Source organism: Chaetura pelagica, unplaced genomic scaffold, assembly GCF_000747805.2.
Source record: "Chaetura pelagica isolate M959 unplaced genomic scaffold, ChaPel_1.0 scaffold343, whole genome shotgun sequence".
NCBI classification, from domain to species: Eukaryota; Metazoa; Chordata; class Aves; order Apodiformes; family Apodidae; genus Chaetura; species Chaetura pelagica.
The window spans coordinates 1,551,326-1,565,807 of NW_009952873.1; the positions used below are offsets into that span (position 1 = coordinate 1,551,326).

Here is a 14,482-nt window from a genome sequence, read left to right on the forward strand (position 1 = left end):
GGGTCTGGAATACTCCAGGTGAACAAGGAAAGCTCCCTATCCAACTGTCAGTGTCTGGGTTTTCTTGGCAGTCTTAACCCTGCTCGCCCTGAGAATTAGGTTGTTTTGTAGATGCAGTTGCTCTCCAATCATTATCTGCTGACAAGCTAAGAGATGTTCCATAATACTCTTGGTGACAGACACGTTGTTCTTCACAGGTTGTCAGCTGCAGGCAGGTACTATTTTGAGGTGCTGCACAAGCAGGATGACAGAGGAACAGACCATGTGGAAGTAGCAGTGAGTCTGTGCAAATGGCCGTGCTGTATATGCATCCCCGCAGAGTTTGGGAATAACGATTGTAATGATTTCCTTCCCTTCCCAGGCCCCAGCTCCTCTTTGCATGAGATGTATGTAATCCTTTCTAGAGTCCTTACCTACTTCTATGTGGGATTCCTGACCACATGTCAGGACATTCTGCTGTGCTTGCTTGGGATGGTTCTACCCTCTCCAGGCTCTATTGCAGCTCTTGGTCCTTTCCTACTTTGGATATATTCTAGGGGATCTCAGCTCATTCTCAATCCTTCCCTGCTAGGTAAACTCGGTCATACTAAGGAGAAAAAGGAAGCTGTGAACCCATCTGCTGAAAAAACATCTTGTGCTTGTTCCTTTTCTTCAAGCTTGGTTAACTCCATAAGCACATCATTTTAATGTGTTTCTCTGTTCCAGTGGAGACTGAATGACCCAGAAGCGAAGTTCAAAGTCATTGATTCCCAGTACCTCTCCCTTTTTGCTAGTAAGTATCTTCACCACAGGCTTCCCTAAGCACCTCCTCATTCTTCCAGAGCATATCAATGGTGTTTTACCATGAATCATAGTCTAGCTGGGCAAATACCATGTGTACAGATCATTACAACAAAGAAGTGGTGACAGGTCAGGAGAGAGACCTCTAGACATGAGTGTGATTCATTAGTAAATGTAGGAGAATTGGGGGTAGGATTGGAACATTATTTCAGGGAAATCTGGAGGTAGTGACAGAAGGCAGAGAGGAGAGTCTGCAAGGGTGAGAACTGTTATAGATGTGAGAGTAACATGGATGGACATTACCTGCAGAGGGCTAAGGGGAACATGAGGCCCATTACATGAAATCTGTGAGGGTGTGTTTGCAACCCAGTTCCTCCTATTTAGTAAATCCTTCTTAGCACATCAAGTGATGCCTTTATCAGTTAAGGAGTTCCTTAGTCCTGTTTACCCTTATCTAGCTTTGTCAGCATCAGTTTCCTCTGCCAGCGTTCATCCTTTCCATATCTACCACTATTACCTTCCAACACCTCTGGGCTTTTTTCCGAAGGAACACTTTTGCCCATGGAAGGCTCCCTGATGTAAACAAAACATCTGTTAGCTGTGTCTTGGATTGCAGTCTGCTGCTGAATTTTTTGAAACCTGCCATTTGGCCAGGACTAGACTTTCCATTAGGTCTTCTATCCTCATCATTTTTCCTTTTGCTCTTTTATTATAATTATTTCCCCATAGAAGGGAAGGCTTGTATCCCAGAAGATCCCTTCATACTTGGTCACAGTGCTGCAGTCTCATCTTCATCTGGCACCTTCTGCCTATGTAGCATTTAGCTCTTCCATATCAGCTTTTGACTATGTCACATGTCATCCCATTCCTTCTGGGTTCCTCTGTTCAGTACCCAAAAGCTGCTAACAGTAGCCCCAGTGCCCTGGGCAGCATGTTGTCTTTCCCTTCTGAATATTTACTCAGTTCACCTCATCTCAGCATAAGATCCATGGAGACATGAACTCCTCTGGCTGAAGCACCCAAGAAAAAAACATAACCAAAATGTAAACCCAGTCTTGAATTTAAGCTTCCTGTTGCTTTTGACTTACTGCAGGTCTCCATGCCCCTACTGGAGCATCATCCTCCTCAGCCACTGAAGGCCTCAGCCCAGGGTTTTGCTGCTTTTCTAGCACAGGAGGAAGCTCCATTCCTCAGATTTTTCCTCCCTTTCATCTTTTCTGTCTCCTTTTAAAATAAATTTGATGCTAACAATTCAGATGTGTCCAGTAATTCCTGCCAGCATAGGACTTCTTCAGCACACCACTGCTGGCACATCCAAGGCAGGAGGTAATTTTCCTCCATTATTCATCACTGTGTTTGTTTGCTTTCAGTGATAACCATGTTCCTACCTCACAGCTTCTGTATTCCAGCTGAATCAAAGCCTTTCCTTCTCACAGTGTCTGCACTGAAGCTCCTGATCAGGAGCACCATTTAGGCATTACTATGCCAGAGACAGTGTTAGTGCCATGGATACAATGCCATTTGGAAAGGACTGACACTGGGGAAGGGTACTTTTTGGGATAAGGGATGAATTAGCCCTTCTTCCCCTTCCTTTCTCTCTCTGGTTTCTAGACGAGACGCTTTTAAAGATGGATGAGGTTGGGCATATCCCGCAGACACTGGCCAGTCACCGGAGGCGGCCTGCTGACAGTGCAGGCAGCAAGGCACACCCAGCTGACATGCTGAAGCCTGACCCCCGGGACACCCTTTACAAAGGTAAGACTTGCAAAGCAGTTGAGGAGGTAGCTGCAGCCTGTCACAGCACGTGCAGCAGCACCACTGAGGAGGGTTGTCCTCCTTTGCCACAATTATCACAGGCTTCGGTTTTTTCTCCCCAGGAGAGGGGCAGTGTAGAGGATCAGTCACTATAGGAGACAAAGCACAGACTAAGCCCACCTCCTCTTTCTTGGCAACCAGCTCACACAACATCCCCAGGCATAGTTTTTTTTCATATAAGTGCCATAGAAGAATGTAGAGAGATGAGCTGTGCAAGATAGTTTGCGTTATGTTTCTGTTAGTATTCCACAAGGATAAATAGATAACAAGCACAGAAGTAGCTAAGCTGGTGCATCAGTTCCAGCGGGGCTCCTCCAGCTCCATTTGCCTACATGTTTCTTCTTCTCAGTACCTCTGCTCAGCAAGTCTCGTGTGCGCAGAGCCTTGCCAGACTGCCCCTACAAGCCCAGCTACCTGGTGAATGGATTCCCTCTGCAGCGCTACCAAGGACTCCAGTTTGTAAGTGTTATGCCTTAAGCAGGTACTTGCCCAGGGGAACACAAAGAGGAAGGAGAGAAACCCCACTAACCATGGGGGCCTCTACACCTGTCTGAAGCTCCTGAGGAGATTCAGGTCTGTGCATCCCAGTACATGCCAAAGGGCAACACCCAGGAAAGAGAAATAGATGCTGCACACTGTTTGTGGGTTTCACTGGGGTACAAGTGTGTGTGTCCTAGGGAGCTCCTCAGACCTCAAACCAAAGAGTTGAGTTCACCTCCACAAAAAGCCTCACAATGTCTGAGGATTTTATTCTCCGTGGGATGAACTTCAGTCTGTGTGGACTACTAAATCCTCTGACAAGGTTAAAACTGGTCTGGAGGGGAGCTCCTATCTGGGGGGCACGCAACATTGCAGGGATTAATCCTCTGCATAGCAGAGCAGACTCTGAGGTCTGCTGGGGATGGATTCACCAGCATAGTTTGCTCTCCCTGGATACCAGTACAAGCCTGCAGTCCCTGGTAGACTCATATCCTAGGCAGCCCAAGCTTCCTCAACCTTGTCTGAAGGTCTCCCCCATGTTTTCTGGACTCCTGTGATCCCCTGCATCACTGCGGGAGGACCTGCCTACCTCTCTGCCAGCTGGTTCTCACTCTGTTCCAGGACTTAAGTGCACAGTTACAGACGAGGACAGACAGGTGCTGAGAGAGGGAAAAAGACACACCCATGCACAAATCCCAACACACTTCCTTCTGTTTTCCATTCTCACAGCCTGCTAGTGGGTGCCTTGGAGAGGCATATATAGTGAGCAACCCCTGCCCCCTCTCAAAAGGTCTGGTCGTCTTGCAACTGTGTTTGAGTCACCTTGGGACTGATGTCTGGCATTTATGAGGGTTTTACTTTTATTTTCCTCCCTTTTTTCCAGGTTCATTTATCCTTTGTTTACCCAAATGATTACAGCCGCCTGAGCCACATGGAGAAAGACAACAAATGCTTCTATCAGGAAAACCCTTATTACTTGGAAAGGTAGGGTGCTACAAATGTGTGTTTACTAGCAGGGAGGGAGGAGATGGTTTCAAGGCTGGAATTGGAGTGGAATTTCATACTTCTGAAAGACTCTTAATTCTTAAAGATCCCCTCAGCCTTACAAAACATTAAAGCATGTATAGTTTTTTTACAGTAATTTATGTTCCCTTTAAGTAAAAATATGTTTAGGTCTCAAGGGGAAACTGCCACTGCTTTTCTTGCTCTATTAACCCAGTAGCTGGGTCAGAGCATGTTTGTTCCACTATATCAGCAAGTGTATTTCCAGAAAACTTTGCCTGCCAGCAGCTGGAGCCTCTGATGTGTGTTGCTGTGAATGCCAAATCATGCCCAACACCAGGCATCTCTCTGGGGGAAGAAGTGCATGTTGTTCATCTTCACTAGGGTCCAACACCCAGTGGTGGCCCTGCAAGGGAACTGCCACTCACATGCTGATCCTTGCAACAGGCAGATACCTTGTCTGGGAACACTCCTCAGTTCTGGAGGGATTTTTTGCAGGGTAAGGAGAGTCACTTTTCCAGTGAGATAGCTAATGGTGGCCTCCCTGTGCTCAGTATGTTCTTCCTCCCTACAGGATTATTTTGTGAGCAGGAACAATAGATCAGATGGTAGGTTTGGAAGGGAACTTCTGGGGCTGGGGTCCATAGTGAGGGATGGAGAAGGTGGCTGTTGTGAGCTGGAAGGTGTCACCCAAGTTTATTGCTTTGGCATTTTGTATTGTGACAGGATTTGGGAACTAGGGTCCCATTTGGCTTCACATCATGTACACATGGAGGGAAACAGTCCTGGAAAGTCCTCCCAAAAACTTAAAAGCACAGGCATATGAGAACAGCATGAAAACAGTGGTAGTATGAGAGGAGAGAGGGAAATCATTGCAGTTGCCTACCTGAACCTATTTTGCAGCACGATGGCTTGCATCTGTGAGCACTACAACATAAGCGAGGCTAAGGAACAGTTTAAAGGAGGCTGAAGGAAGTGTTTCTGGATACTTATATGGGGATTTTTCATCCTGCACTTCTGAGAAAACGTCTGAGAGGCTGGGATGATAAGCAAGGAAAACTGATGTCTTTGACGGTGCAGAGTAAGATCTGATTGCCCAAAGATATGAAAGATGCTGATGATGATAGGAAAGGAGAATCTGGAGATGCTGGTTAGATGTAATCAGAGTAATGGACCATAACCTCCAAAGCAATAACTACAGTTTATTTGGAGAGGACAAATTAACTTCCATTAAACTTGTATTTTACTCTTTCCACTGCAGATTTGGATTCTACAAGTACATGAAAATGGACCGGCCAGAAAAGAACCTGGACACTGGAGAAAAGATAGAGCAGCCAGGTAGGGACCCTTATATCAGAGCCTGGATGATCCTTTTACCTGTCACGTTTGTGTGTGATTTGCTAGCACCAGCTGAAAGAAGCTGTTGACTTTCCATGCCAAGGAAGTCACAGCCCTTCCCGGCCAGATTCCCGTGGCTGGAAGGAGATTTTTCCTGCCACTTTCACTTCACTTAAGGGCAAGTTGTGAGGTCACCAAACAATGGGCTGTAGTGCACAATATGGCAATTAACTCTCAGGCCTGCAGCTTAGCTGAGCTGCAATTCCAGCAAAAACGTGGGCAGGATTGACAGAGCTAAAGGTGTGCAGTTTAGCAGCCTGTGCTCGTGCCTGCCCTGCAAAGCTGTGGCCAGGTGGACAGCTAAAAGCACAGGCAGACCCTCCACAGCCTTTGGCCCTGGTTGCTCATAAGTGCTGAGGAGCTTGGTACGAGCAAGAGCACAGCTCCTGTGTCTGAGAGCATCCCTGTCCTTGTGAGCAGGAGAAACAACACTGAGATGAGGTGAGAAGGAGCTGCCCCAAGCGGGGCAGTTGCCTGGGTCAGGATAGGGAAGGCAGTGGGAGGATGACAGAGGTGTAACTGCAATTACTTCTGCAGGATCCCAGGAAGGGAACCTGGATGACCTGCAGTACATGGAGCAGGATGTGGAGAGTACCAGCCCCCCTGAGCACCCTGGCACGGGGCAGGCAGAGCTGGCAGGCAATGCTCCCAGCAGCGTGGCCGGCAGCGATAACATTCACGAGGACTATTCTCTCCGGGAGCATCGTCGTCTCCTCTCCATCATGGGTGGCGACACACAAGAAGGGCTGCAGAGGAGAAGGGTGAAGAGGTCTGGTGTCAAATCAGCCACACTGGCCTCTACCAACCACAGTCTCAGCCAGGTTGGCCCAGAGAGGAACCCAATAATGAAGAGACCCCGTTTAAAAGCTGGCGTCAAAGACACCAGGAGCCCTGCACAGCATGTCAGGGCTGTCCAGGGGAGAGTGCCTGTCAAAAAGGCAAATCCTCCTTCTAGGACTGTGTCTCAAAAGCAGCAGCCTCTTGGCGACACCAGGGACTCAGGGGTCACAATTCCCAGAGGGATGAGACCTCAAGGAGACCTCAGCACCACTAAGGATGGGCTGCAACCAGCAGGTGTGGTGCCAGCCGCAAGAGGAGGCCCAGTCCCTGGCAAAGACAGCAGACATGCTGTGAGTGCTGCCCACCCCAGCCATCAGCCTGGGCTACCACAGTGGCTGAAGCAAGTGGAGTCCTACATTGCTGAGCAGAAGGCAGCCAATGGTGGGGACATGGGTGAGAGAGAAGCGCAGGTGCCATCTCCTCTGAAGGGCAAGTCTGGACCTATGGCAGCAGAAGAGGAAGAGGAAGAAGAGGCAGATGGGGAACCAGAGGAGGAAGATGAGGAGGATTTTGATTATGTACCAGTGTTCGATCAGGCAGTGAACTGGGAGCAGACCTTCAGCATGAGCAACCTGGACTTCCATATGCTACGCACAGACTGGATTGACCTGAAATGCAACACATCAGGAAACTTGCTGCTAAGAGAAAGGGAGGCCCTGGAAGTCACACGTGTCTTCCTGAAGAAGCTCAGCCAGAAGACTAAAGGGTAAGGCACAGTGTGAAAGCCAAGGGGCAGTGTCCCAGGGCTGATGTACCACACTTTGCAGGGAATATCTGTTGTGTGAGGAGCTAGTAGGATAGGCTAGATGTGGGAAATAAGACTTCAGACAAGGAATCTTAATAAAAACCTGGACTTTTTTTGGCTGAGAAAGGGGAATTTTTGGACACCAGACCATGTTTGGGGGCTGAATATCACCCTCCAACAGCTGTTGGCAGTAAACATGAAAGGAGTGGAGGTTTCTACCCACCAAAAGGTATCACTGACCTTTTGCTGGCTTCCTCCTTGCATATTGTAGGTATTGAGAGCACACAGGGGCATTTTACCAGCTGAAGATTGAGAAACCCTGATGATAGGAAGTAGGATGTTAGCTCCTTGTGCTTGTGGTTTGATGTCTGCCACATCTTGGCTTGTGAATCAGAGGACCTATCAGATAACGAGGATCAGTACACTGATCAGAGACAACCAAGCACCCTACACTGTTACTAGATTGTGCACATCCATCTTAAAACTACCTGGATTTCTAGGTCCTAGTACTGATTTGTAAAGTTGTTTCATCTCCTCACTTCTTTAATGACCTGATGGAGATCAGGTTTTGCTGGTACCCTGTTTTTACATGGTCTTGATATGGTTCTTTTTCTTCTCAAGACTTACTGTCTTGATTACTTTCTGGCAAACAAACATACCTCCTCTGAGGCTCTGTAAGCCAAACAATCCAACTCTTGACCCTTCTGTTGAGTTGGCCTCTATTTCCATAATATTCCTATGTGTCCTTCTCCATGCTGGTTTCAGTTCTGGTTAATTTTTCTGTGTCCTGGATGCTTTTTAGAATGGGTGTTGCTAGTTCCCTATCCCTGCTGGAAGTAGCTCTCATGTTACATTTTAAGATCTCTTTTGTTTTTTCAGGGCCACATCAGTCACTGTCACGGTGTGACTGAAAAGTACACTCAAACTTTTCTCAGCCTTTTTAACTGATGAGTATCCATTTTACAGCAGAAACTCCTGTTACAATCTGAAAGGACATGACCTAGCATTTCATCCTGTTTTGGCCATTCCAAATCTAGAACTCACCCAAGTGTTTACCGTGTGATTGCTCAGCCCTACTCCGTGTTATTGGCTGATAAGCTGTCATCAGTCCATTCCACTAGCCCAAACATACTCCTTGTGCCAAGATCATTGTAGGAGGTGTTGAATACACTCACTGTTAACCAGCCCTACAATTATACAGGCACATTTGTTATTTTCTGTGTCACCTTTATTTCATTTCCCTTGCCAACTATTTCCTCTTGGCTGGGATCCCAGAGCTAATCCCACATGCTCGTGGATTTAGGAAACAGGTGCTAAACCTTCCCATGGGACTTGGGAAGCAGTGCAGCAAAGGTGGGGGGGAAGCTGGGGACGAAGAGGTTTGTGCTAGCCAGACAGAAAGGGCCCAGCAGAGCTGAATGGGCTGGAGGTGGGAGAGGGGCTGGTGTACAGGGGCCTTGCCCACCGCAGCTGTATCTCCTGTAGGCGGTTCCAGCTGCAGCGGATCGTGAACGTGGAGAAGCGCCAGGACCGCATGCGGGGCAGTCGCTACCTGCTGGAGCTGGAGCTGCTGGAGCAGGGGGAGCGGCTCGTCCGCTTCTCCGAGTACGTCTTTGCGCGGGGCTGGCAGGGTGTTGGCAGCGATGAGGAGGAGGAGAGGAAGATGAGGAACCTGGCCTGGGGTCGCCGGCGGCACCTGATGGCTGTGCCAAACGAGCCAGAGCTGTGCTGGCCCCAGGGCTTCTCCTGGAACCACCGTGCCGTGGTTCATTTTGTGGTGCCAGGTAAGGGGGACCTGCCTTCCTGGGACACTGGGGGACAGCACAGTGCGTGCTTTCCATGAGGGCAGTCCTGAACAGCAGGTCCTCAACCATCTCATTTGGGTCAATTCCAATTTCTGTTCTCTCCAAGTTAAATCCCATCAGAAATACGATAGGGCCCAAGCACCCATGGGCACAAATAAATACGAATAGAAATTAAATAAATAAATAAAATTAATAAAGTAAATAAAAAGCACAAATAAAACTCCTTTCACACGCTGGGAAGGAACCCACACTGATTCCTGGGCTCTTTGGTCCAGGTTTTCAATCTGGGCCTGGTTTCAACATCCCTGCAGGGTTAGCAGGGTTTGAGGGGAGGAAGAAGCCTTGCCTGTTGAGAAGCCACACTGTCTTTAAGTAAGGTTTGTTTTTATTCTCTCTCTTGCAATATAACCAGTGAAAAACCAGGCACGTTGGGTGCTGCAGTTCATCTCTGACATGGAAGAGCTGTTCCGAGTCACTAAGGATCCGAACTTCAACATCATCATTACAGATTACAGCAGCAATGACATGGATGTAGAAAAGGCTCTGAAAAGGTCTAGTTTGCACAGGTAAGAGTGCTGCTTGGTCACAAAAAAAGCTGTTCAAGTGCATATGCCTGGAAACACAGCACATTTGGCAGTTTCTGTGTATTGATCAGTCGCAGCCTCCTGCAGCTGGAAACCCAGAGGTGACATCCATCCAGACCTTGCACATGCACATACATACATTGTTGTTGTCATGTACATGCACGGACACCACTTACAGTAGTGTTGTAAAACTGGAAGACAATCCCTCTGGTAGTCATCCATCCAGATGCATCTCTTTTCTCCTGCCTTTTGTTCAATTTTGCAAGAGGACAGGAAGCTGGTCCCTTAGTGATGGGGCAGAGGTATGATGGAGAAGACAAGAAAGCTGTGAGAAATGGGACAGAGTGTGGACATCGCTGGAGACTCCACTTGTTGGAATGGCTGTCTGGCTTACCCCTATGCTGACCTGAACCAGCCTTGGCTGCTCCTTCAGGTGCCAGGGATTCCCAGTAACAGGTCTAGTCTTAGGATAGAGCTGGACTAGGGCTGAAAAGACTTTTGCTAGGGACTGCCCTGTCCTCGCTACATAAGTGGGAAGCCCCTCATGGCATGTTAGGACCTAGAGCAGCACTGGGCTTGCACACTGGCACAAGAAAGATTTGCGAAGGGTGCATGGGGGCGAGGGGCAAGTCTGCAGTGTGATGCCTGCTGACCAGCAGGCAGACACTGAACTTCTCTTTCCCATCTGACCCACAGCTATCGGTACTTGAAGCTGACGGGGAATTTTGAGCGTTCTGCTGGGCTGCAGGCGGGAATAGACCTCGTGACGGTAAGCCTGGGAGCCGTGGTGTCCACATGTGTGTCTGGTGCTACCCCTTGCCATTCATACTGAGCACACTGGGCTCTAGGGAGGGAAATAACCTAGCAAACCAGATCAAATGTCGATGTGTTTCTGTTGCACCAGAGTAAGAGTCTCTTCCCTTACTACAAGAAGCCTGCAGTCCAATCACTTCTTGCTCCACCTGCAGGGGCTATGAGACAGGAGGGAAATCAGCAGTAGCAGCTTTATGATACTGGCTCTGCCAGGTCGTAGTCATAGTATTTCATACGCATCATTGATCAGCCTGTAGGTGGCCATTTTGGCAGCCTCTAGGACCTTTATTTCTTACCTAGCAACAAATGGCTCTTTAATTCACTCCCATATCTCTTGTCTTCCTGCTTAAAGTCATTTTGTTTTTTTCTCTACCGGTGTGGTTGGTCCCAGGACCCGCACAGCATAGTTTTCCTGTGTGACCTCCATATCCACTTCCCAGCTGGAGTAATTGATTCAATCCGAAAACACTGTGTGGAAGGCAAGATGGCATTTGCACCCATGGTCATGAGGTTGCACTGCGGCATGTCCCCACAGTGGCCTGATGGTAAGAGGGAGTGGAGCCTCTTTGGCTCAGACCTTGGGGTATGGGGAAAGAATGGAGGTACCTGCCACTTCTAGATTTGTTCCTCTGGTGCTGTTGAGGTCTGGAGCTTAAGTTACTTACAGAGTCACTAGGTGAGATTGCATTAGACACGGGATGTGGTTTAACAGTGTCAGGAAACTGGAACCAGAGATAAAAGAGCCAGCATGGTGTTTCTCCTTCTCATCTCCTAGAGCTCTCTATGGATTTGAGGACCTTGGAAAACTCCTCCTTTACTCGTTTCTGACTGTATCTCTTCTTATGGGGCACAGCCTGTCCTGAAAAGAGCTGATAGCTTGAAAGTAAGGGAAAACAACCAAAGTCAGGGGGAAGAAAGTGGCACAGATCATCTGGGCATAGGATTTCCTTTAGATAGAGGTGGTCATCCTAAGCCATCCAGGCACAGGGACAACCCCTGGAAGCTGGGACAGTCCAGGTACATTAGGTACTATGTTGCCAGACAGGAGATGTGAGAGGCTTTGTTGAGAAGTTCATGGAGTAGCCCGTAATGTCTGTCTGCAAGCCTGTCTCACTTCCCAAAGCTTTAATGTGGTTGGCTCTGCCTTGGTGCTGAGTTGTTTCTCTAGTGTCAACTTTGTTCTAGAAGTAGCTTGAATCTTACTCCAGCATCCCTGGTGGAGTCATCAATAGTTGAAAGCACCAACATGCCTGTGCCTCTTTTATGCTGTCCTTAGGCTACTGGGAGGTGAATGGGTTTGGTCTTCTGGGCATATACAAGTCTGACCTGGACAAGATCGGAGGAATGAACACAAAAGAGTTTCGGGACCGCTGGGGAGGAGAGGACTGGGAACTCTTGGACAGGTGGGCATCCATCGTCATCATTCACGTGTTCAGGAGGGTAGATCCATCAGGTCCTGAAGGACCACTGACGAAGGGAGAGGGGATCTGAGGTGACTAATGCCACCATAAGCTTGGTCAAAGAGTCTTTGAGCATGTCCTGACCTCAAACCTCGTAGGTGAGTGGACCCAAAATATTCTACTAAACCACTGATAAGAGAGGAGCCATTTCCTCATGCTTTCCAGCCACACTGCTGGTTGGTCACGGGCAGATCAGGCACTGGTGACCATGAAGGCTTTGTCCTCTTCAGGCAGTGCACAATGGTTTCACTTTGGGTCCCTGGAACTCCCCATACTATGTATAGCAATTGCCCAGAAGAGCAACTTTCAGAGAGGCATTTAAAGATCATGAGGTACAGTTACAGTTTCTGAGACCTTTATGATGAGGAAGCTGTGCTGTACAAATCCTAGGCCTCTGGGTTTGTAGTTCTGAGTTTTGGGGGCTCTCCTGTCTTTTCTGTCAAATGATTGCAGAAAAGACTACCATCCTGAGCAATCCCATGTTGCCAGCTGTCCTTCCTCCTAGCCTGGGATGTGCAGCCCACTCCTGACCAGTCCTGCTCTCAGGGATGCATAAACACTCAGCAAGTGTCATTAGATGCCTGCTTATGGGTATGAGACACCCCTGAGCTATTCTGGACTCCAATTTGATTGCAGTCTCTTAACAGCAGCCCTTAAAAGAGATTTCCTGGAGCTCAGCTCCACCCCCGCCCCCGTATCTTTGTGATCAAGTTTTCCCTAAATCTACCCTTCTTCTTTTTGCCAGAATCTTGCAGGCTGGGCTGGAAGTGGAGCGTCTCTCCCTGAGAAACTTTTTCCACTGGTTTCACTCGAAGCGGGGCATGTGGAACCGGCACCAGCTGAAGACACTGTAGCCCTCAAGCCCACAGCTGGCTGGCAGCATCGTCCACCGTCTCATCTCACCGTGCACTTTATCGAGGCACACAGCCAAGCGCACAAACTCTTCCTCTGCCTTCAGAGCCCTCTGATGGGGTGGTGTAGCTGGGGAAGGTTCAGTCAGACTAGGGAAGCAGGAGCTTCTCTCGTGTGTTGTTGCATCCAAGACGTGGGATCCGTGTCTTGCTGGGAAGCATGCGGGGGAGATGTTGACAAGTGAAGGACTCATGTTTCCTGCCATGCAGTCTGGCGGGTGGTACAGTGGGAGAGGTGCCATATTTCCCGTTGAGTCTTGTGTGGTGCAAACCAAACAAACACAAATCCCAGCTGAGCTCAGAATGGTTTATTTACAGTGACGTGACTTCTCTTTCAATACTTGAAGGAAAAAAAAAGAAAAACACAACCCTCCCTACTTCCCCTCCCTTCCCATCTCTCCAGTATCCGTGCTTTTGGACAGGGGACCAACTCTGAACTGTTTTGTGTCCACATGCCCACGTGCCCGCCCAGGGAAATCTGGGTGTGGAGGAGCTGATAGGCACTTTAGGCTGCTAGTGCTTAGATGTTTCTCTGTGCTTTTCACTTTAGTCATTATGAAAAACCGTGCTCATATTCAGCAAATGATGGTTAGAGACTCAGGTGCATTTCACTTATGAGAACCACATTTGCCTGCAACTGGGCAAGGTGGCAGGGGTTGATGTCACAGCTCCACCTAAATTATTGATCCACTGCCTGAGGGTAGTGAAGGGGTTATACAAAGAAGCTGGGAAGGCATCTCAGGAGGAACTTTGCAGCCTTATCTGACAGACGTGTGTTTGTCCTAACAATATCAGGGAAACCCTAATAGGGAAGAAGTGGCAATATTTTATTAGTTGAAATATTGTGATTTTGTCAGAAAAAGAGGATACAGAGTATTCTGCTCTCTAAATCCTGTATGTTTATGCAGCATTTAAAAGTTAATTTAATAAGTTATGGCCTCACAGTTATGTCTTGTCATAGTTTTACTTTTATGTAAAGAACAGGCTTCTTGGTTGAAGAACTGTCACAGCAATTGGTGCTTCAGCTCTGGAACAGCCTTGGAAGCTCTGGCCTGGTACAGAGGAGGTGGCCTCAGGCCTTGGCACTAGCACCAAGTGCAGGGAACAGTGAGGACAGATGAGGGTTGAGTGAAAGAAAGGATGGGCAGACCCATGCCAGCATTGATCAAAGAACTGCGGAAAGAGCCTTCGTCTACAGATGGCCTGATGCTGCAGGGAATTCTCAGCCCCTAAGACTCCCATGAACGTAAGGCAAGATTTTTTACCTTTGTAACCATTTTACAGGGCCATAGAAACCCAGAGATCCCAGCGCAGTCAGTGCTGTGTACTGGAGCTTCTGTGCCTCCGTACCATGCTGAGAAGGCTGCTACTGGTCTCAGGTTTGACAGGAGGGCATGACATAGGACACTGCTTGTGGTGCCCAGCTCTGTGGGGATTTGTTGAAAAGCGAGTAATGAAGGTATACAGGATACAAGCAATGCTGACATGGGTCTGGAGTTGTTTGCTTTTTACACAGATTGAGTGGATGCCAGTTCCGAGTAGGCATTTATCTATTACTTATTCTGTGGTGCTTGACAAGCCCATCAAGTTCCCCTATTGCAGTAGAAAACTCAACATGCAAGTCCTGGCATGTGAGACAGACATCTTGTCAAATCATCTGCTTGCCTCAGTCTGGGTTTTGTGTCTGATGGAGTCAGAAAAAGTCAACCAGATTTCAGTTAGTTTCACTGTGCAGTGTGCAGCAATGGTGAGAACTAGATAAGAGACAGCTGTGGCTTGGAGTCCTCAGAGCCTTTGCCAGCATGCAGACACTGAATATTTCAGAAGAGACAACCTTAGCCCAAGCCAG

The 14,482-nt window shown here is 48.3% G+C and overlaps 1 protein-coding gene across 1 annotated transcript in view; it reads left to right on the forward strand.

Moving 5' to 3' along the window:
* Window positions 1-12,659, forward strand: part of B4GALNT3 (beta-1,4-N-acetyl-galactosaminyl transferase 3) — a 63,196-nt gene extending 50,537 nt beyond the window's left edge. The window contains exons 8-20 of the mRNA XM_009995221.1: window positions 198-276; window positions 706-772; window positions 2,392-2,535; window positions 2,945-3,054; window positions 3,959-4,059; window positions 5,339-5,415; window positions 6,013-7,021; window positions 8,546-8,844; window positions 9,278-9,431; window positions 10,146-10,218; window positions 10,654-10,807; window positions 11,539-11,665; window positions 12,468-12,659. Coding sequence (XP_009993523.1) covers window positions 198-276; window positions 706-772; window positions 2,392-2,535; window positions 2,945-3,054; window positions 3,959-4,059; window positions 5,339-5,415; window positions 6,013-7,021; window positions 8,546-8,844; window positions 9,278-9,431; window positions 10,146-10,218; window positions 10,654-10,807; window positions 11,539-11,665; window positions 12,468-12,576 — 2,503 coding nt within the window. The 3' untranslated portion in view covers window positions 12,577-12,659. The remainder of the gene's footprint in view (window positions 1-197; window positions 277-705; window positions 773-2,391; window positions 2,536-2,944; window positions 3,055-3,958; window positions 4,060-5,338; window positions 5,416-6,012; window positions 7,022-8,545; window positions 8,845-9,277; window positions 9,432-10,145; window positions 10,219-10,653; window positions 10,808-11,538; window positions 11,666-12,467) is intronic.
* Window positions 12,660-14,482: the final 1,823 nt, after the last annotated feature.